Source organism: Trypanosoma cruzi, genomic scaffold, assembly GCF_000209065.1.
Source record: "Trypanosoma cruzi strain CL Brener 1047053516643 genomic scaffold, whole genome shotgun sequence".
Classification (NCBI taxonomy): domain Eukaryota; phylum Euglenozoa; class Kinetoplastea; order Trypanosomatida; family Trypanosomatidae; genus Trypanosoma; species Trypanosoma cruzi.
The window spans coordinates 19,992-39,494 of record NW_001849323.1 but is presented as its reverse complement, the minus strand read 5'-3'; the positions used below and the strand labels follow the sequence as shown (position 1 = coordinate 39,494).

At 47.8% G+C, this 19,503-nt stretch overlaps 10 protein-coding genes across 10 annotated transcripts, besides 32 other annotated features; all 10 read right to left on the bottom strand.

The window, feature by feature from the left end:
* Tc00.1047053510131.99 (hypothetical protein, conserved) lies at positions 1 to 1,588 on the bottom strand (the record flags this gene model as incomplete). The annotated part of the gene is made up of 1 exon (XM_804544.1): positions 1 to 1,588. A coding segment is annotated over one exon (1,588 nt), but the record flags the coding sequence as incomplete, so codon positions are not given.
* Positions 1 to 19,503: a sequence feature (heterozygous, non-Esmeraldo-like haplotype).
* Positions 1,457 to 1,476: a microsatellite.
* Positions 1,479 to 1,529: a sequence feature (CT-rich).
* Positions 1,612 to 1,637: a microsatellite.
* Tc00.1047053510131.90 (hypothetical protein, conserved) lies at positions 1,921 to 3,564 on the bottom strand (the record flags this gene model as incomplete). Its single annotated transcript, XM_804543.1, has 1 exon — positions 1,921 to 3,564. One exon carries the CDS (start codon positions 3,562 to 3,564, stop codon positions 1,921 to 1,923), a length of 1,644 nt encoding a protein of 547 aa, XP_809636.1.
* Positions 3,291 to 3,331: a microsatellite.
* Positions 3,330 to 3,359: a microsatellite.
* Positions 3,680 to 3,707: a microsatellite.
* Positions 4,087 to 4,115: a microsatellite.
* Positions 4,155 to 4,178: a microsatellite.
* Positions 4,288 to 4,354: a microsatellite.
* On the bottom strand, positions 4,511 to 6,055 carry Tc00.1047053510131.70 (DNA polymerase kappa, putative; the record flags this gene model as incomplete). Its single annotated transcript, XM_804542.1, has 1 exon — positions 4,511 to 6,055. The coding sequence occupies one exon, from the start codon at positions 6,053 to 6,055 to the stop codon at positions 4,511 to 4,513; it is 1,545 nt and encodes a 514-aa protein (XP_809635.1).
* Positions 6,148 to 6,238: a sequence feature (T-rich).
* Positions 6,598 to 7,785, bottom strand: Tc00.1047053510131.60 (uncharacterized protein; the record flags this gene model as incomplete). Its single annotated transcript, XM_804541.1, has 1 exon — positions 6,598 to 7,785. The coding sequence occupies one exon, from the start codon at positions 7,783 to 7,785 to the stop codon at positions 6,598 to 6,600; it is 1,188 nt and encodes a 395-aa protein (XP_809634.1).
* Positions 8,055 to 9,869, bottom strand: Tc00.1047053510131.50 (DNA polymerase kappa, putative; the record flags this gene model as incomplete). The annotated part of the gene is made up of 1 exon (XM_804540.1): positions 8,055 to 9,869. One exon carries the CDS (start codon positions 9,867 to 9,869, stop codon positions 8,055 to 8,057), a length of 1,815 nt encoding a protein of 604 aa, XP_809633.1.
* Positions 10,007 to 10,053: a microsatellite.
* Positions 10,269 to 10,288: a microsatellite.
* Positions 10,320 to 10,385: a sequence feature (GA-rich).
* Positions 10,528 to 10,619: a sequence feature (T-rich).
* Positions 10,709 to 10,728: a microsatellite.
* Positions 10,762 to 10,789: a sequence feature (AT_rich).
* Positions 10,809 to 10,894: a sequence feature (T-rich).
* Positions 10,952 to 10,984: a microsatellite.
* Positions 11,216 to 11,282: a sequence feature (A-rich).
* Positions 11,311 to 11,351: a microsatellite.
* Positions 11,375 to 11,398: a sequence feature (AT_rich).
* Positions 11,479 to 11,498: a microsatellite.
* Positions 11,511 to 11,557: a sequence feature (A-rich).
* Positions 11,642 to 12,271, bottom strand: Tc00.1047053510131.44 (hypothetical protein, conserved; the record flags this gene model as incomplete). The annotated part of the gene is made up of 1 exon (XM_804545.1): positions 11,642 to 12,271. The coding sequence occupies one exon, from the start codon at positions 12,269 to 12,271 to the stop codon at positions 11,642 to 11,644; it is 630 nt and encodes a 209-aa protein (XP_809638.1).
* On the bottom strand, positions 12,858 to 13,793 carry Tc00.1047053510131.40 (haloacid dehalogenase-like hydrolase, putative; the record flags this gene model as incomplete). Its single annotated transcript, XM_804539.1, has 1 exon — positions 12,858 to 13,793. The coding sequence occupies one exon, from the start codon at positions 13,791 to 13,793 to the stop codon at positions 12,858 to 12,860; it is 936 nt and encodes a 311-aa protein (XP_809632.1).
* Tc00.1047053510131.30 (hypothetical protein, conserved) lies at positions 14,342 to 15,124 on the bottom strand (the record flags this gene model as incomplete). Its single annotated transcript, XM_804538.1, has 1 exon — positions 14,342 to 15,124. The coding sequence occupies one exon, from the start codon at positions 15,122 to 15,124 to the stop codon at positions 14,342 to 14,344; it is 783 nt and encodes a 260-aa protein (XP_809631.1).
* Positions 15,256 to 15,294: a microsatellite.
* Positions 15,409 to 15,987, bottom strand: Tc00.1047053510131.20 (hypothetical protein, conserved; the record flags this gene model as incomplete). Its single annotated transcript, XM_804537.1, has 1 exon — positions 15,409 to 15,987. The coding sequence occupies one exon, from the start codon at positions 15,985 to 15,987 to the stop codon at positions 15,409 to 15,411; it is 579 nt and encodes a 192-aa protein (XP_809630.1).
* Positions 16,173 to 18,215, bottom strand: Tc00.1047053510131.10 (hypothetical protein, conserved; the record flags this gene model as incomplete). The annotated part of the gene is made up of 1 exon (XM_804536.1): positions 16,173 to 18,215. One exon carries the CDS (start codon positions 18,213 to 18,215, stop codon positions 16,173 to 16,175), a length of 2,043 nt encoding a protein of 680 aa, XP_809629.1.
* Positions 18,507 to 18,547: a microsatellite.
* Positions 18,692 to 18,724: a sequence feature (AT_rich).
* Positions 18,926 to 18,947: a sequence feature (AT_rich).
* Positions 19,002 to 19,032: a sequence feature (AT_rich).
* Positions 19,202 to 19,241: a microsatellite.
* Positions 19,261 to 19,290: a microsatellite.
* Positions 19,374 to 19,499: a microsatellite.

The following is a 19,503-nucleotide window of genomic DNA, read 5'->3' as shown; positions in this document are numbered from 1 at the left end:
CGCACAAGGCGTTCCCAGAGCTTGTTTGCGCACAAACTGTTGAACCCAAAACCGCCACGGAGACAAAGGGTTCTTGGCGAAGCTTCTCGTGCGCCACCCTGTTTAGCTGAATATCCGCTCTTTTCCCTTGACGCGTTAAAAGCGCAGTGTATCCTGGCGTCACTCGTGTGCTTACAAGAAAACAGCCGTCCGACGACACATCGCAGCGAAGAGATCGAGCATGGGGAATTATTCCGCCGCCGTCGCTGCTGCCAGAAGAAGAGGCGGGGAAGGAGGAAATGACTCCCCGCAAAGTATCACTCTGCTTCTTTCGTGCATTCATCGATCCGTCCTCCAGGGAGTTAATAGACGTCAGGATACTGGAGCCACCCGTGTCCACCATTCCTATCGTTCCAAAATCACAGCGGCAGTGCCGCATGTCGCTGATGGGGTAAGAAGTGGGAATGGAGAAGCTTCCGGCTATAACCGCCTGCCACGCGTCCTCTGCTGGTGAGCTTCTACCACGCTTTTTACTCCGGAGAGATGTCGTCAAAGCCTTGCGTAAGTCTGTCACTACAACCGTTCCACAGGAGTCCCCCAGGCCACAAACCACACGAAAGCTATCCTCCAGGGCACAGCATGACAGGATGCCAGCGCGTGGAGGAGCTGCCCGAAATCTTCCTTGGGCAGTCCGACATGCGGAGGCCCGCTGGGGCGCATATGTATTTACGAGTAGCACACCGCCTGGATCGCGCCAGTCCATAAGAGAAACTTCGCCGGAGGAGAAACAGACCACGAGGGATTGAGGTCCCCAGCAGTCCATACACGTGGCGTTGGCCGCAGTACGACCGAAGTTGAACGCATTTTCCTTTTCCAACGAGTCCAAATTGAGCCGATACACGCTTTCACCTGACAGAACGGACACTGTGGGCTCAAATTCGCTGTGGCGTCGCAGTCGCAGCAAAATTTCACTGCTTTCATCGGGAAGCAGCATTGTTGAATTGACATGATGCCAGTAACGCTCGTGCAAATCAATCACAGAATTTTTTTCTCTTGGGCCAGTATCCATAAAATCATTGGAGTGCACACCACCCACCAAGGAGAAACGCAGCAGCGCCTCCTGTTCATACATATAAAATGAATAAGAGCTAGAAATGAGTTGCCGCGCCTCCCGCAACTCCACCCGAGCCTCGTCGATGTGTAATGCGAGAAGCTTTCCATCCAGTTCGGGAGATGCTGAAAGAAGACATATGTCACCGCTCATTTCGTTGCTTTGCTCAGCGTCGAGTATAAGGGAAGCGTGATCACAGTATGGATGTGTTGAGACACACATTTTCGTACCATCCTCTGCAGAAAGACGCTTCTTTGACGGCAGGCCTTGCAGGGCACACTGAAGACGCCACATGTTGACTACTGCGGTAAAACACCACCCACCTGAGCTAAGGAACCAAAACGGCATCCGCAACAATGGCAGCACATATATATATATATATATATGGAGAGAGAAGGAAGGAAAGAAAGCAGGGAGGAAGAAGAAGAAGAAAAAAAAAGTGGCTGGCCGGAGAGGAGTAGGAGAGAAAACCCTACCCCTCTTTTCCTTCCTCTCCATGGGAAACAACACGCGAGATCTTTACCACCACCACCACCACCACCACCACTGCAGAAAAGATAAAAACGGTGAGAACAACAGACAAAATGTTACAAATCCCCATCGTACTTCAGGTCAAACAACAAGAAGAAAAAACACAAAAAGAACAACAACATCCTTTTGGGTCAATAAAAAAAGAAAAAAACAACAACAACAAAAACAACCAAATACCGGTTTTTAACTTATACAAAAGCACCTTTTATTTCTTGTGCTTATTTTCCCTAGCATGTCATGAATGTGACTATTTGCCTGAGGCAGGTGAGAATTCGTTCCAGTTGCAAAGGCAGTGACGCTTACATCACAACTGTGATGCCTCGAGGCATAATGGGCTCATTCCATTGCATCAACGAGTTTTTAATTCCTACTTTATCTTTCTCCCCCGGACCTCCGGAAGGAAATTTTTTCCCACTGCGACGCCTTCTTCTTATGTTACCGTGGGTGATGGATGCACCCCCGTATTCCTCATCCCACGTCCGTATTTCGCTAAAATGGATGGAGACAATGTAGACATCTAGAAATTCCTTCGTGCGCCGCGGAGCAAACCGCTTGGCAAGCCGCAGCGTCGTCTCTCGCAGTATTTCGCGGTTGTTGGTGCGGGGGGTGATTTCTTCGTACTCCTCCGTGACCCAAAAGACACGTGGAACTGTTCGCCGTGTGTCGATGGAAACACGGCCGGTTACAAAGTCGTGAAGAAGAAGATCCTTGTGTACGGAGTCAAAAATCGTCAAGACGGTATTAATGAATTGTTCCTCGGATACAATACGGCCGTACTGTGATTCCCGGCGGATTTGGGCGGCCTTGCACCGCGTTCCCTTCTGCCGAAGCGTTATGCCTATCTCATTCTCTAGCCGTATGGCACCATAGGCAATGGAGAGGAAAAAATCCATAGTCGCCGGAGCCAAACTGAAACCCATACGATCCTCCTGCGCCGATATATCGCCACACTTTTTGATGCCGTAGACACTCTTTAACAGTTCAACTTGTGCTTTTCCCAAAACGGGAATGTCACTAAGGGGAACATCCGCCAAAAATTCCTTTAAAGACTCATGAGTTGGGAGGTCATAATGCTTTAAGCTCAAAATACCTCCTGAAGCCAAAGCTGCTGGGCGTAGTGGAGGTTGATTTCGACTTGCTTCACATGCCATTTTGGCAAGAACCGGCGTGGAGGAGATGCCGCACCACGCCCCAATGCGAAGTTCATCCGCCAAAGTGCGGCTCAACATGTTCGCCACATCCACCAGCGAGTTATTCTCGGAGGGTGCGCGCTCGATGATTGGAGTGACCTCCACTGACACCTCCAGCGGCCAACGCTTGTCCACGATGATGAATCTTGTCAACATCCGCAGTTTATCTTTAACCCTCTGAAAGTCCTCTGGCGTGATTTTCCGCACCGCTCCGTTGCTGGTGGTGCCGGTTGGAGAAAAAAAGCAAAAGTGAAAAACCTTTCCCAGGGGTTGGACGCTGTACCGGTATTTCATCCGCGTGATTCGACGCATCACATCATGCTTCTTCCGATGGGGCGAGAAAACAATTGTCTTGTCCTTTGCCACAATGTTGGCGATGACGTCAGGTGGGATCGTCTCCATCAAGTGCAGGGGAAGTGCCAACTTCCCCAAATCTACCGGTTCGAGTTCCATGTCGATATCCACCCCTTCCCCGTCTACCTCCCCCTCTGCCCTCTTCCTCCTCCCCCTCCTCCTCCTCGTCATCGTCGTCGCCGTTGTCGTCGCCGCGACGGCCCCGGCATTCGTATCACCATTCAGCCGTTGGAGTCGCGGAAATGTGTGGCACACGACACAAAAACATCTGGTGCCAGTGAGAAAAAATGAATGCGACACATTTCTTCGAAGCAGACGGCACGGCAACAGAAGTCTCCAACTTCCGCCCGACACCGCCGCAATGGACGGAGCATAACGGGCACAGGACCCCAAAAGCATCCCAGAGAAAGAAATACCTCTACAGGCAAAAGCCGAAAGGCCTCGCCAAGCAATAGAAAAAAAAAAAAAAGACGACACCAACAACGAAGGGCAAACCGCAACCAAACAACCAACTAAAAAAGAAAAAAGAAAAGAAAAGAAAAAGTGTGCGCGCTTGGAAGAAAAACAAAAGCCATGAGGCTGAAGTAAACACACACACACACACACAAACGGAAAAGCAAACAAAAAAAATTAAGGAGCAAAACTCATTTAGACGCATATGTATGCATTTCCGTCGTGGTTAAACCCATTGAAGGCCCACTCACGTCCCTCACAATCTCTTAACAACAACGAGAGGGAATTTCTGATGCCACGCGACATCCTTTATCCGCCAGAATCCGTGGTAAAAGGACTACAAGGAGAAAAACATTAAAAAACAGCAGCCAGTTCAGGAAAAAGTCATCATCACCATCACCAGCGGCAGCCACAACGAAAACTGAAGGCAAATTGATAAGCGCCAAGCCAGAGAAATGCTTAAAAGAAAATAATAATAATAATAATAATAATAATAAAAGGAAAATAAAACGTAAAGTGAAGCATACAGAAGGAATTAATAATAATGATAATAATAATAAAGAATACAAATTGTACAGTACGCAGCACGCAGAACGAGCAGGCAAAAAGTCCCCGGAGAAGACCTCAAAGAAAGGCGTCATTTCCCTCCCTCCCAAGCAAGGCCAACAGAAAAAAAAAAAAAAAAAACAAAAAAAAAAAAAAAAAAAGAAACAAAAACAACAACAACAACAAAAAACGCGTGCGTTTCCACGGCCGGCAATAAAATGCATGGCTTAATTTTGTGTGTGTATATGTGGGGGAAGGGCGGGTGTGCACGGTGCACACTAACGACGTCCCAAACACAGAGAGAGAAAAAAAAAAGGGTTTTCCTCGGTGTTTACAAAGAACATGCCTAAATAGAGAAAAAAACACGATTCATGTTGCCAGATGGTGCGTTCAGCACGCGCGTATGTGAGGCTGTCTTTGGACGCCTTTCAACCGAAAGGACAGAAGCAGTGATGCGTGCAGGTGGACGCCCCTTCCTTTCCTCCACTCCGGATATAAGTTTTTTACATGAGGTTGATTGCAGTTTTCCCAGTCGCACACCCACCAGGCGAAACTTGTCAAAAGAGGTGAGATGGGGCTGGAGAAGTTTCCGCGTCGCTTCCCGGAGAGCGGCAAAATCGTTTGTCGCCTCCCCTAACGTCAGACTAAACTGATGATTTTCAAACGTACGTCGCTTCATGAGCAGTGTGACACGTTGCGCTGCCACACGCCGGAGCAGCAAGGTGTTATGCACAGCCACAAGAACTTCCAGCACAATTTGCTTCAACTCCGCCTCGCTCTTCAAACGACGCTTAAATGTGATTTCATGTCCCATCTTTTTTTGTGTCCCATCGCTTCGCATAAGGTCCGCGTTGCTCCGTACCACGCCAAGTCCTGCCGAAAGATAGAAGCGAAAGGTCTTCTCCGGAAACAAGAAACACAACAGTCCCTTTTTTCTCAGCATACATCCACATGTCCGAATGCCAAGTACGCGGAGAATTGCGTCCTGCACAGGCCCGATCCCAGGCACTGTGCGCACGGGAAGATCCTTCATGAACTCCATGACATCCTGCCGCGTCCGCAGACGGAGCTCGTGCTGGCCGTTCGGCTTCTCGTAGTTACTCGCAATCTTGGCGAGTGTCGCCGTCGGGCCAATGCCAGCACTGGCCGTCAATTGCGTCTCCGCAAACACGCGTGCACGGAACTCGGACGCAACATCCCCCGCGGTCATGCCGGGGTGCTGCTGCAGGTACGCTGTCACCTCCATTGTCAGTTCGTCAAGACCCACGCTGGTGAAGTTTGGGTCGTACGCGGCCGCAATGCCACGTACCACGGCGGCCTCTGCATGGTAGGCATCAAAGTCTGTTGGCACAATAACGAGTGACGGGCACAGTTTCACGCCAATGTACCCGGGCATCCCGGAGCGCACGCCGTAGCGCCGTGCCACATAGTTGGTTGTGGAGAGCATATCAAAGGTCCCCACGCCCAACGGGACGTCCACAAGTGAGGGATTCTTCTTCATCTCCACTGCGGCATAGAACATGTCCATGTCCACGTGCACATAGTTGCGGAAATGACGTCCTGCCTCCAGTTCCACCTCGCACATTTCTACCTTGTCCTTCAATGCCTGCTTGTCGGCGGTGGAGAGATGGCGGTACACTTCAGATTTCGATAGGAGTTCCATATGACGCTTCTTCCGTTGCGCCTCCAGTCGCTCCTCATTGAGGTAAAAGGCTGACCCTTTGGAACAACCTTCAATGACTTTGTTTACGCGTGCCTTGTTTACACCAGAGAGCCCCGCTTTGGTTGCATCGAGTGTCAGCTTGCTCGATACCTCATCAACAGCCCGTTTTTTGCCCCGTATGCGCCGATGGAATACTGCCGGGGAAACTCTCGCCCAGCAGCGCTGCATCGCCGTCACGCGCACCAATTGCCTTTTCCCTCCACCCCTCCGTGAGAAGAGAAAAACAACAACAACGGGGGCTCTTGCCGTTTTTATGGGTTAAAAAAAAGGAAAAAACAACAAAGCCAAAAGAAATAAATAAACAAGCAAAAGAGCTGCAGGGAAAAGCAAAAAAAAAAAAAAAAAGGAAAACCGTTAGTCATCATATGCAGTCAAACTTTTAGCATGATGATGATGATGATTCACCCTCCTCTCCTGGTGCGCACACAACCCCCCCGCCCTCGCGTACTGGGCTTGCTTACGGCACTACTAAGGATACCTCCCTTCGTTTTGTTTTCTTCGGCGGCTTGTCGCCATACTCACCTCACTTCTTTACAGGTGACGGGTATCACCCGCGGCAGAAGAAGGATGCCAGCACTGTTGCATCAACAGGCGTCTGAGCGTCATCACCTACACACACACAAAGACACGCGTGCAATTTTTCTCATTCTAGATTCGTGACGTGGAGGTGCGACCTGTTATGCGGCAGCGCGACTTCCTTCGAATAGACGTTACGCTACTTGTTTGTTTTTGAACACCGACTCCCCATAAGGTGGCGTATCAACCACCGGCGGAAGGACCTGCGGGGAGCTATTCAGACCCTCATTTCCCATCAAGGCAAGCCGCTCCAAAGCTGTGACGCCGCCAGAAGATGAATATTTCGTTGGTGGGAAAAAGACAAATGCCTCAATGTGATCTAATGCATCTCGAAGAAATGTAATTTCTTGCAACTGCGATTGTAAGGTTTCCTCTAAAAAAGTACAATTTGAGCGTGCTGTTATTGCTGCTTCCCTCTCATGTGCATAGTCCATTTGAACATTCCGCAACTCCAGACGAAGCGCGTCGAGCTCCATCGCACCGCGTTGCCTTTCTTTTCGCTGCTCTTCGCGTGGTGCGGGGCTCTTCAATGGAGCCTCTGCAGGAAATGCCACTGGAGGAACCACAAGTGGCACCGGTTCCTTTTCTTCTGCTTCCTCTTTGGGTCGCCTTGGCTCTTGATGCCACGGCAGTTCTTCTTCTGTTGTTTGAACAGCTGCAGAACGGCGGTAGACATCCGCCGTCTGACACGCCGCCGTCGTGACGCTGTGACTCGTCTGCGTCTCTTTATTGCATCCACCGCAGCATTTTCTTTCAATGACGGCAGCCGCCTTCTTTAGAAGCATTTGTTTCACCTTCAACCCCTCGTCCACCTCCGCCAACTTAAGCCGTCTTTTTAACTCCACCATTTCCTTCTGCGTGGATTCCAGAGCGCGTTGCCACTCACCATGAGCCTCCTCCAGCTCAGCCTCATGCTGCTCAACAAGCATCCGTTTTTTGCACTGGTAGCTCTCATAGGCATCATTTGCCTGCCGTTCAAGTGCATCGAGCAACGCTTCACGGTCTCTGTGCCACAGTTGGAAAAGCACGGTCGCGTTCCCTAAAAAAACACCATGCTGTAGCAGCATAAGGCTTTGCATGTGCTGCTGCATGGAGAACAAAAATTCTGGAACGGCAGCCACCTTCTTCTCCAATTCGTCAGCAAACGCACGTGCATCACGAAAAATGCCAAGACACTCCTCAAGGTCATTGGTGAGGGCTGCGTTTTTACGTTGAAGCGTAAGAATGGTGGAGGAGCATGTTGGTGGCTTCGTTTTTCTTGTCGACACCGCCACACCGCTTTGAGATGTACCTGCGGAGCCGTGAGTACACACGTACTTCATCGCACTGGCTGCAGCAGCGACGGCAGGCACTCACACAGTCCCTTGGCAACTCTTCAAAGAAAAACAACAACGACAAAACAACAAAACAGGCAGACAACACTAATGATGAGAATCTGACAAATACACAACGTCAAGAGAAAATAGAGAAACACAGCCGGGGTGCAATTCGCACTCGTCACCCCACAAAACAAAAAAAAATTTGCTCTGGTAACGGAAAGGGTATCCGTAACAAATATACGCGAGAGCGAATACAGCTGAGCCTCACACATTCAATCAATCACGATGATGTCGTCACCACCACTACTGTTACCTTCAGACCGCCTCAACTTCACCGGTGGACTCACACACACCACATCATCGTCACCCTCCTCATCGTACATTGCATCCCTATTCGCTGAGCAACACAACACCTCGACACCATTATTCTCATCCTTACACTTCACTTCTTCTTTTATTGGGTTTTTGGCCCCACAACTTGCCGTGCGAGAATTGGAATAGCTACGACTGCAGTACTGCAACAGAGTACGCTGCATGCCACCCCGCTGCAGAGCCTCGTACTCAGACTTTGTGATGATATCCGCCAGCCGCACACCCACCAGTCGCAAGAACGCGTATTGGTCCGCAATACGAAGCAAAAGCTCGTCAACTCCACGACGGAGAGTCTCTAAATCATCCGAGTGTTGTGGCAAATTTTTGGAGTACTGATGCACTTGAAAGCTCGCCCGCTTGGTCTTCAGGACGATTTGTCTACAAAACAATTCATTTTCCTCAAGTCGACGATGCGCCGTCTGCAGGGCTGAATGTGCAATCTGCTGCAACTCCAGGCGACTTGAGAGGTTTCTAAATGTGCGTTCCATACCGATAGACTTCCGTTCAGCCTCCGTCGTTCGCTCACTTCCATCATTCGTGTCGGCGTCCATCCAGCGCACCACGCCCATAGAAGAGCCTAAAAGAAAGCAAAATGTCTTCTCTGTCAGGATGTAGCACAGCTCAACACGCCGATCGTATATCTCCCCAAGAAGGTTGATACCAAGGCCGTGAAGGATGCTTTCTGTGGAGCGGCCAATCCCAGGCACTGTGCGCACGGGAAGATCCTTCATGAACTCCATGACATCCTGCCGCGTCCGCAGACGGAGCTCGTGCTGGCCGTTCGGCTTCTCGTAGTTACTCGCAATCTTGGCGAGTGTCGCCGTCGGGCCAATGCCAGCACTGGCCGTCAATTGCGTCTCCGCAAACACGCGTGCACGGAACTCGGACGCAACATCCCCCGCGGTCATGCCGGGGTGCTGCTGCAGGTACGCTGTCACCTCCATTGTCAGTTCGTCAAGACCCACGCTGGTGAAGTTTGGGTCGTACGCGGCCGCAATGCCACGTACCACGGCGGCCTCTGCATGGTAGGCATCTAAGTCTGTTGGCACAATAACGAGTGACGGGCACAGTTTCACGCCAATGTACCCGGGCATCCCGGAGCGCACGCCGTAGCGCCGTGCCACATAGTTGGTTGTGGAGAGCATATCAAAGGTCCCCACGCCCAACGGGACGTCCACAAGTGAGGGATTCTTCTTCATCTCCACTGCGGCATAGAACATGTCCATGTCCACGTGCACATAGTTGCGGAAATGACGTCCTGCCTCCAGTTCTTGTTCAATTTGACTAACTTTCCTCTCCCACTGCTTTCTGCATGCTGCATTCTTTTCTCCACTCATGTATTGTGCGAATTGCGCTGAATTCTGACGCAACTGCAGCACGTGTTTCTGCCGGATCTCAGCCTTTCGCCGCTCGTTTATGTAATAATTGGAACCTTTCGATGCCTCTTGGATGATAGCTGTCGTCTTGTTCGCATCCGCCGAATCCAAACCAGCCTTGTTGCTGTCAAACTGTAGTTGAAACTCAGGCAGCGGTTGGGCTAGCGGAATAATACGAGTGGCCGCAGTGTGAGTATCACATGGTTTCTTGCCGTCCATCTCAACCATCTGGAACTTGTCACCTGCCGTCTTGTCATTTTCTGCTCCATCCAACACCATCACCATCTCCTTTTGAAGGCAGTTTTTTACCACACTCATTTGGGGTTCGCCTGCGGGCATCGCAAACGTGATTGAGCAAACTGAAGACCCGCCCCGCTGCAGTGCCACGCAGCAGATATAAAACCTCTCACGGTTGCCGGCCTGCGTCACGTCTTCTCCCGTCTTTGGTCTCCACGCAGCCCCTTGACGCAATTCCTAAAAAAAAAAAAAAAGGAAAAAGAAAAAGAACAAAAAGCAAAAAAAATTAACAAAATAATGAGACAAGGCGTGTGTGCCATTGAAACGACGTCCCTCCTTGTCACTCGCCCAGCCAATTCCCCGTCTGCATGATGCAATCAAACGTATACCCACACCACATAGAGAAAAACCCCCTATAAAAAAAAGAAGGGACAGCCAAACAACTAGAAACAAACACACAGAGGAAATACAGCGTGTATGCGTATGTAGCCAGACCCTGATTTATTATTATTATTATTATTTATCTTGGCGCGGTTAGTGTTTTTTTCCGGTTTTCGTTTTCTCCATCTTTCTGCCTCCCTCTCCCTCCCACTCTCTCTTCTTTTTTTTTTTTTTTTTAATGAGCCGCCTGCCTGAGTGAGTGTGTGATGAGTCGTGCATGAAGGTGGTTCACACGCACACGTACCGCGGCACCATTGGGATTGAGCGAAGAGGCAGACAGGCAGGCGGAGGGGGAGAGGGGAAGGGAAGGATGGTTTGGAAACAAAAACGAAAACGAAAAAAACAACCAAAAAAAAAAAAGGAAAAAAAAAATAATAAAAATAAAAGTCAAAATAAAAATGGAAGTAAAAAACAATTTGGGGTTGGTTGGTTGGTTAGGGGTCTGTTATTCGTGGGTGCCCCGTACTGGTCTGGCGGGTGGACGGAGCCGTGCGCCAGACAAAATAAAAATAAAAATAAACAGACAAATTTGGGAGGTGGGCGGGCGGGGGGGATTTAAAAAAAAACAAAAAAATTAAATTGAACGATTCCCTCCTTCCCAAAAAAAAAAAAAAAAAAAAAAAAAAAAAAAAAAAACCAACAAATCACAAGGAGAGAAAACAAAAACAAAACAAAACAAAACAAAAGGGAGGGAAGTGTTTATGGATCGGCGGCCAAAACAACTAAATAAAAAAAGAGGGAAGACAAACAAACAAACAAACAAACAAACAAAAAAAGGAAGGTGAAACGCAACGGCAAGACGCAACGAATAAAACAATGCTCATAGCCTGCGAATCACGAATGAATAAAGGGAAATAGGGGTGGGTGGGGACGGAAGGAAAAGCCAAAGGAAAAGAATAAAGCATCTTCCTCCTTCTGCTGCTGGCGCCGCAAAACACACACACACAAAGAGATAAAAAGACACACACAACTCCCCTCTCCTTCCCCCCCCCCCCCCGTTTCGATCGTTTTCTTTTCTCTTTTTTTTTTTTTTAATTATTATTCTTCTCCTTTATTCTCTCATTTCTTCCCTCTGCCTCCTCCAAAAGGTTTCCCCCCTCTAATATGCATATGTGTATGTATACATGTGCATATAATGTATATAATGTAATGTACTTTTTTACTTCTTTTTTATATTTATTTTATTTTTACTCATGTAATCCCTTTTTTCCCGCTTTTTTCCCACCCCTAGCGGCATGTGACTTCTTTTCGTTCGTGATTGTTATCTCTCTTTTTTTTTTTTTTTTTTTTCCCCACCACCACTTATTTATTTTTTTTTTTTTCTTCTTTCTTTTCCTTTGCCTCTTCTTGTGTCACAAGAAAAGCATCTCAGTCAGAAACAAACAAACACACATAAATAAATTGGAAAAAAAAAAAAAAAAAGAAAGAATGCATCATTGCTGCTGCGATAGTTGTTGGGAAGTAGCGGGGAGAAAGTCCGTGCGTAAAAGGACATCGCCCTGATAGACCGGTGACACCATAGGGCTGTCACTGTTATTTGCGTCCATTGGTAGAATGCCCATCTTGGAGCAGGAATATTGCGACGCACCTCCAAAGAGCCGACTTTTACTTTCCGTGAGGCTACCCAATGAATGCTGCCGTGTTGACGTCTCCGTTGGTACCGTGCTGGCAAAAGAGTCCATAGCCGAGGAAGCATGAGAATGACGCCCCTGTGCTGTACCCAAGGACTTTATGGGAGACATTGGACCTGCCGCAACATTTGTCCCAAAGAAACACGGCATTCCTATCAGAGGGGTAATGGCACGTTGCTTTGGCGTACTGTGCGGGGTAACAATGATGTTGTGCCGGGCATCGTGATGGAAACGACATGCGCTCCCACGGTTACAGCAGCCTTCAGCGTAGTGTCGACATGGATTAAGAAGCCTCTGCGAGTTTGTGTCGTTGTTTTGGAATGAGTCATCGTATGGGTTGTGTGCATATGTCCATACCTCTCCACCAGAAGGCTTGCGAACGAGCCACATGCTCTTCGACGATCCAGAAAGAGGAGACTTGCCCCTCGACATCTCTGTTCTTTTTGCCTTCGTTTTTCCGGTTTCCGTGCAAATTCCCGCCGCTTTTTTTTTTTTTTTCCTTTTCTCCTTTTCCTCCTCCAAATTTCCCCTCTTTGCTTCACACAGACAGACAGACAAGCCTATTCCTTCAACGCGGGTTCCCCTTTTTAAATTCTCCGGTTGTATTCCCCGGCTGCTCGGTGCAATAACTTCGGCCCTCCCTCTTTCTTTCTTTCTTTCCGTGTCGCTTACGCAACAAAACACCGCTTTTCTTCCCTTCAATTTTTTTGCCACTTTTTTTGTTTTTACTTCTTTTTCCCTCTAACGCTCAATTTTGCTTTCGTTCCGCACACGTTAGTCAAACAAACGACAGAACACAAAAGAAAACGAAAAAGAAAAAAAAAAAATAACAATGAGTTACGGCAAGACATCTCACACCTACGGACATCGTGTGTGTACCAAAAACAACAACAACAACAAGGGCCAGTAGCGTATACGCCACGAAATAAATAAATATAGAGCAGCAACCCCCCTCCACTCTCCCACTCCCACCCCTTTTTTTTTTAAAACCATATGACCAAAGCCCAAACCTCGGTTTTTAATTAGGAAGATCAAAGACGGCACGCAGCTTTCGTGCAACACCGTCTTCCGTGTTACATCCTATTACTTCAAGGTGCGGCAATGCTTCTTTCAGCCGGGATTGCGCATTCCCCATCACACAACCCTTCCCAGCCATTTGCAGCATCTTGAGGTCATTCATTCCATCGCCAAAGGCTATTATTTCTTGTGCGCTAATGCCCAGCAGCTGGGCCACCTCGCACATGGCATTACCCTTGTTGACGCCCCACCGCACTGTGTCGAGAACAAGGGGATGTGACATGCTGTGTTCCACTTTGCCTTGGAAGCGTGACTCCAGAACCTTCTCCACACGTAGTAGCACTTCGTGTTTTCCAGAAAAGAAAACAGCATGTACCCCATCATGTGGACACGTGTTGAGATCCATTTCCTTGTAGCGGAAACCGGAGCCCGCGTACGCTGCAAGCATCCTCTCCGAGCCCCGATTTGTCAGCCACTCCTCGTGTCGATAGAAGTTGGTTGTGAATAATGAATCTTCCGCGTCTTGGTTTTCATCGTCAAGTTTAATGTTGATAAGTTCCGAAACGACATCGGGATCCACATCATGCGTGACAATTGCACGTCGCTGCGGATCAAACACCCTCGCTCCGTTGCTGGTAATAAGGTAGCCACCATGCAAGTCGCACTTTTCGACGGTATGAAACACATCGAAATAGGCACGACCGGTGGCAAAAATAATCGCAATGCCTTTACTTTTCAGCAGCCGCAGCGTCTCCGCCGTGTACTCGGAGATGCTGTGATGCTCGTTCAAAAGTGTGCCGTCAAGGTCTGTGACCACCGCAAGATACGTCATGGAGGAAGGATGACCGTATTTACTTATAAAATGCAAAAATCCTTCCTTGATAACTTTAATGTCCCCTCCAAATAGTTGTGAATCCAATGGCTGTTGGTAGCTCATAAGCCCAATATATATATATATATATACAAAAAGAGAAGGTCGACAGAAAGAAGGAATTGAAAGAAAAAAAAAAGGAGGTGCACCGGCACGCCTGCGACGGAGATTTACGTAATGCCTTCACTCCCCCTTTGCCACTCACTGGCATCCACCGTGTTTTTGGCAAAGACACAACAACGCGCGAAAGGAGCAACAACCCCCTAACCCCCCCAGCCTAGGAAACTCTTAAATTTGTGAGAGGCCTCAAGAGGGATACAATACACATAAGAAAGAAACAATGCATCACTAATATTGACTGTGGCGAGGCAAGGATACTGGCAAAACATGCACACAGTGGTACTCTAATGCCTGCTCAGGATTGCCTATTTCCTCCCCACGCTCACTGCCCCTCCAGAAGATAAAAAGATAAGCATTTAATCCCTGTAAGAGCAAAAGAAAACAAAATCCACCACTTTATCAAACAAAAAACAAAAGAATCGGTATCAAAAAAACAACAAAAATACAGCATTACATCGCTGTCTTCCTATAAGCGGTATTTCACACTACTTCCTTCATATATGAATGCTGATACCCTTCACAAGACCTTTTGCTTTGGACACCGCTCCCCTTGAGGTCCTTTCCGCACGGACTCCAGTAGAAGCAGCATTATGAGGGGCGGTAGCGTCAGCATTAGCGTGGACGCTCTTGGGCATCATCTTTATAGATTCTGGTGGAGTGGGAGGTTTGGTTTGTTCGGGAGATCGTTTCGGGCTGGGTACAGTCTTTGTTTGCTGTGCGTTTAATTTTTGATTGCCCATGGGTATCTTTGCCTCCGCATAATTTTTCCTTGGCCGACCCACACGTCTGACAGCGGCAGGAGGAACCGCAACGCGCACATTCGTACCATGCTGGGGTGGTTCCGTCTCTGTGGCCTCCAAAGCCTCGGCGGTTCCCTCCTGCTGTTCCTTTTCTGCCGGGTGATACTTCTTGCAACGAAGGACGAGATGAAACACCGCCGTGTCGCATCGACCCAACTCACGCCGCACATTTCTAGCGGAGTCGGCAGGAACGCCGTTCACAGACGCAATGAGTACGGAGTTGACGTAAGGGAGGGCGTCCTTGGTAAGGAATTGTTTGGCCACCACCGACCCATACAAGGCCTCCTTCGGCAGCGGGTCAAGGTAGATCAGTTTCTTTCGTTGATGGATGCTTAGTTCCCATGGTTTACTTGTGGAGGAACGGCTGACGCTAAGCGTCGCACACGGCTCCACCTTGTTTCTGCCGACAAACTCATTCAGTGTGAATGACAGGAACGTAAAAGGCTGCCCAATGTGCTTTATGCGGGTTAAAAACATGGACGCCACTGCCCTGATCGCGGCTGCAGCGTGTGTTCGTGTATGCGAATTGCAAGAATGTCGGTAGTTAAGTGAGTTTGCTTCTCACTTGGAAACACACTGCATGCAGGGAAAAGAGCGAAGGATACAAGACAAACAAACAAACAAACAAACCAAAAAAAAAAAAAAACTGATGGAGAAAAACCAGGCCTCAGTAAAGGGAAATGTAATAAATAAATAAATCGTCACGGTCATTCAGTAACAACTTTCAGATGCAACAAGCAAACAGTAAACAAAAAGAAAACTCATTCCGGAATATATTCCTCGTCCTCGTCCTCCCCACTATTGTCCGTATCGCCATCACTCTTATTCTTATTACGAGAGGATGATTCCGACATTCCCCTGCCCTCCGCGCCACTGGCACTCTCGGAGCAGTGACGTTTTGCCACAGGCGCTACAAAAGCCTCATTCCGCTCCAACGCCTCTCGGAGGGCAGTCACCCTTGAGGAGAAATTCACACTATGCCTCGTGTCATACGCCGCACGACGCTCCGGGTCGGAAAGAACCATGTACGCCTCAGTGATGCGCTGATAGCGCTGCTGCACCTGGGCCTCATTCGTCGTTTCCGTATCCTTTCGGTACGCCACACGGTCCGGGTGCAACTTCAGTGATAACCTCTTGAACTGTCGAGTCAATTCTGCCTGACTAACGTTCACCGGCACGCCCAACACGGAGTACAACGGCGGCGGGGAGGATGACACACGACCAGGCAGGGAATCCATGTTGTCACGTCCCCCTCCCTCTAAAAGCCAAAGAAAACAAAAAAAAAAAAAAAAGAAGGAAGGGGCTATGAAATGCCAATAAGCGCCGGTACTACCATACATATTTACTTGTGGGTAGATGATTGTGTCATCAACGATGTAAATGCAGAGGCCACACCTCCATAAATGGCAGCAAAATACAAATACGATGGAAAAAAGAGAAGAATAATAGCAACAACAACAACAACAAAATGCATGCGTACATATCCGAATCCAAGTAATGATGGTTTACAACAGAGAACAAGAGACTACAGTGCGGAAAAACCAAATAGAGTGAGAATGACGTCGCCTGGAAGAAACTCCGAGAGGTCCGAAACCATGACTTTTCGAATGTCCAACTCACCCTTCACTCTTTCACGGCAGCCACAGCAGGCCGGCGTATTTGTTCCCGACTTCGTGGAACATAAAGGGACACACAGCGCCTCCTGAAAAAGAACCCGACGTTCCCACAGGCACTGTGAGACTACAACTTCCCGCGCCTGCTGCTGTTCCTCCATGAGACGACAGCTCGCGTCTTGAAGCTTTTTCTTCTGGACTTTCCCGTACATTGTGTCACCGTACTCGACCAGCCAAGTGTGTGCGGTAGCGGGAGTGAAGATACATGCCGCCTCTTCATTCACAATACGCAGTCGCATTTGTTCTTCTTCCTCTACCAACAACCGCACCTCATGCTGGAGCATCCATCGCCGCACCACGTACTTCTCCCCATCTCTGCAGAAAATGGCAAAAAACATCAAACGATTCATTGTTCGCAACTTCTTCTCAAACAGCATGATCCCCCCTCGATGATACCGCTCATATTCCACCAAAAGTTGAATGGTCACTCGCAGCCGTGTGCTTTGAAGTTCTCGCTCACGATCCGCCAACTGGGCTTGCATCAGTGTGCGAGAACGACACAAAAACTCATCCGGTTGAATATCTTTTTCCAATGCCTCGGTTTCAGTTCGACAAATAATCTGCCGTTCATGAGCCTCCACATCCATCACCACCTTCTGCATAAGCAGTTCCTCCTCTGCAGCAACAGCATGTCGACAAAGACCTTCATATGTATACATGAGGAAACAAAACTCCACAAATTCATGCTTCGTAATTTCTGCCCGCGTGCCTCTCTCCACACCAACGTTCTTTACAATAGTTAGATATGTAAAGTATGGAAAAATAAGAGACCCCTTCAAATCTACCATACGACGCAGGTATTGACGCCTCATTTCAAGGGATTTCTCTCTTGTGGTCTTCACTTGTGGACGATGAGGCTTCTGGAGGATGGTGTATGCATTTTTCCCTTTCGCCAGCTTCACGCAAAACGCATGATATTCCATGAGCGTTTCAAAACGTTCCGCCTCATTCCTTCTAATTTGTTGAATTCCAGCAAACGCTGAAACACACAGTCTATGTTTCCGATGACAGACAGACAACTCCTCCTCCCGCTCGACAAGCAAGGAGTCCTGTAGAGAGGCATTTTCCCCAACCACGATGGATACAAAGAGACACAAAAGGTTCACCTCCGGCTCCAAAGGTACCGCCGACTCCTCAAGGACTTCCAAATCCCAAAGAAGATGCTTACATGGTAAAGGGGCTCTGCAAGATACATATTCGCTAAGGAAAGATAATCTGGCAAGCTTCTCTTCTCGAATGACCTCAGTCAACTGACGCCACACCTCCAGCCGCTGCAAGAATTCCTTCCAGATCATCACCTTCCCTTGCAGTAGCTCCTGAAAGATCCCCACCTTTCTCCAAAGAAAGGACCATGGCTCAACTATGTCACGCTCACGACAGGCAGATTCCTCCTCTTCTAGACGCTTCAGCGACGCGTTTTCACTGTGAATGCGTTGAAAAACCCCCGTGAAAGACTTTTTCACCGTGGTCACCAACTCCTCCTCAGTGGTGATGATAGGTGGATCTCGCGTAAACCTCCAAGGGGGCCAAGAGCCCTCAACTTTCTCATCGCCGTAGTACTGTACAGGTGACATTGCAAGTGAGGTCGACACAATGAGAGCACGCTCCTGTTTTTCTTGATACATGAGCCAATGTAACGCACGCTGAAGCGACGCCATCGACCTTTGCTGACACGTTGCCCTTCCTTCAGATCCTGCTGTCAACCCCATGAGCGCAGCACGGTGCAATGGTGCATACTTACCGCAGAGCAAAGAAAAGTCACGCGACAACGTCTTATCACTACCGGCGATGCCGGGCAATTTTGGGCGGAATGCAACACTTGTTTTCTGTGCAGCCAGCGGTTCATACCGCGTTGTTGTCCGCTGCTGCTGTGGGAGCAAAGGTAGTAGACTCATGTGTTTCTCCCCCTTTTGCAGCAGCTTCCGGTACCCTCACAAGGAGGAGACAACAAAAGCAACAGCGGGTGCCACGCAGAAAAGGGGGGTGAAAACAGAGAGAGAGAGGAGGAAGAAGACCGGCATCAGTATTCACATCATGCAAAAAGGGAATGAGAGAAAGAGAGAGAGCACACAACAGCCGCCTCTAATTCATGTTTGACCACCTTCCCGCCCACCTCTTGCAATCCCCCTGATGATACAAGCAACAACGTGTGCCAAACGGGCCTAAAAGATACAAACTTCCTTTGGTATAAATATCTATATATATATATATATATATATATATATATCTTCTATTTCAATTTTTCTCAATATCTTTTTCCTTCATTTTGTTTATTTCTGTCCTCCTTCCAGCGCATATATTCGCACCGCCAATGCACATGTTGCCTCCCACAGTGCGGTCATCATGAGACTGAAACCCTCCACTACATGGGTATAAATATAAATATACAAATATTTAAATATAAGCCAAGACATCAGATCACTTCCACACATACACAGAAAGATAGACAAACAGACAGGCAAATGTACAAAAACAAGCCCATTTTATTCATTACAAAACGTTATTATATTTACTAATGACAGTAGTGAGACTAAAAACAGTTATGATGACATAAATGCATGCATACGCGTGTGCATGCTCCTTTCGTCCTCACCTCTCTCCGTACATTATATATATTTATATATAAACAACAACGAAAGAAAAAAAAAACGGAGGACAGAAATACTCGTCCTAATGAGTTCATATATTTATATTTAAATATAAATATAAATTGCCACATGTTCACTACGTAACAAAACTTTTCACCGGCGTGATTGTTTGAGAGTTGCTTGACGCATATTTCTTTCCGTCTACCCCTTCCTTACGTATCAATAGGACGTGGTAAACCGAACATGAAGAGAAGCTCGTCAAGAAGGCAGCAGACATACACACACACACACACATATATATATATATATATATAAATATAAATAAATATATATTTAAACATACACGTGGGGTATAATAATAATAATAATTATAATTATAATATCGACGTGAAAGGAGGGGAGGGGGGAAAGGAGGTATTCGGTTTAGTCAACGGAAAAGCCAACAAACAAACCCCCCCCCCCCCCAAAAAAAAAAAAAAAAAAAAAAAAAAAAAAAAAAAAAAAAAAACCCCAACCAACCAAACAAAAAAATAAAGGGCAAAAAAAAAATGAAAACAAACCCAAAAAAAGGGAAAAAAAAAAAAAAAAGAAGGAA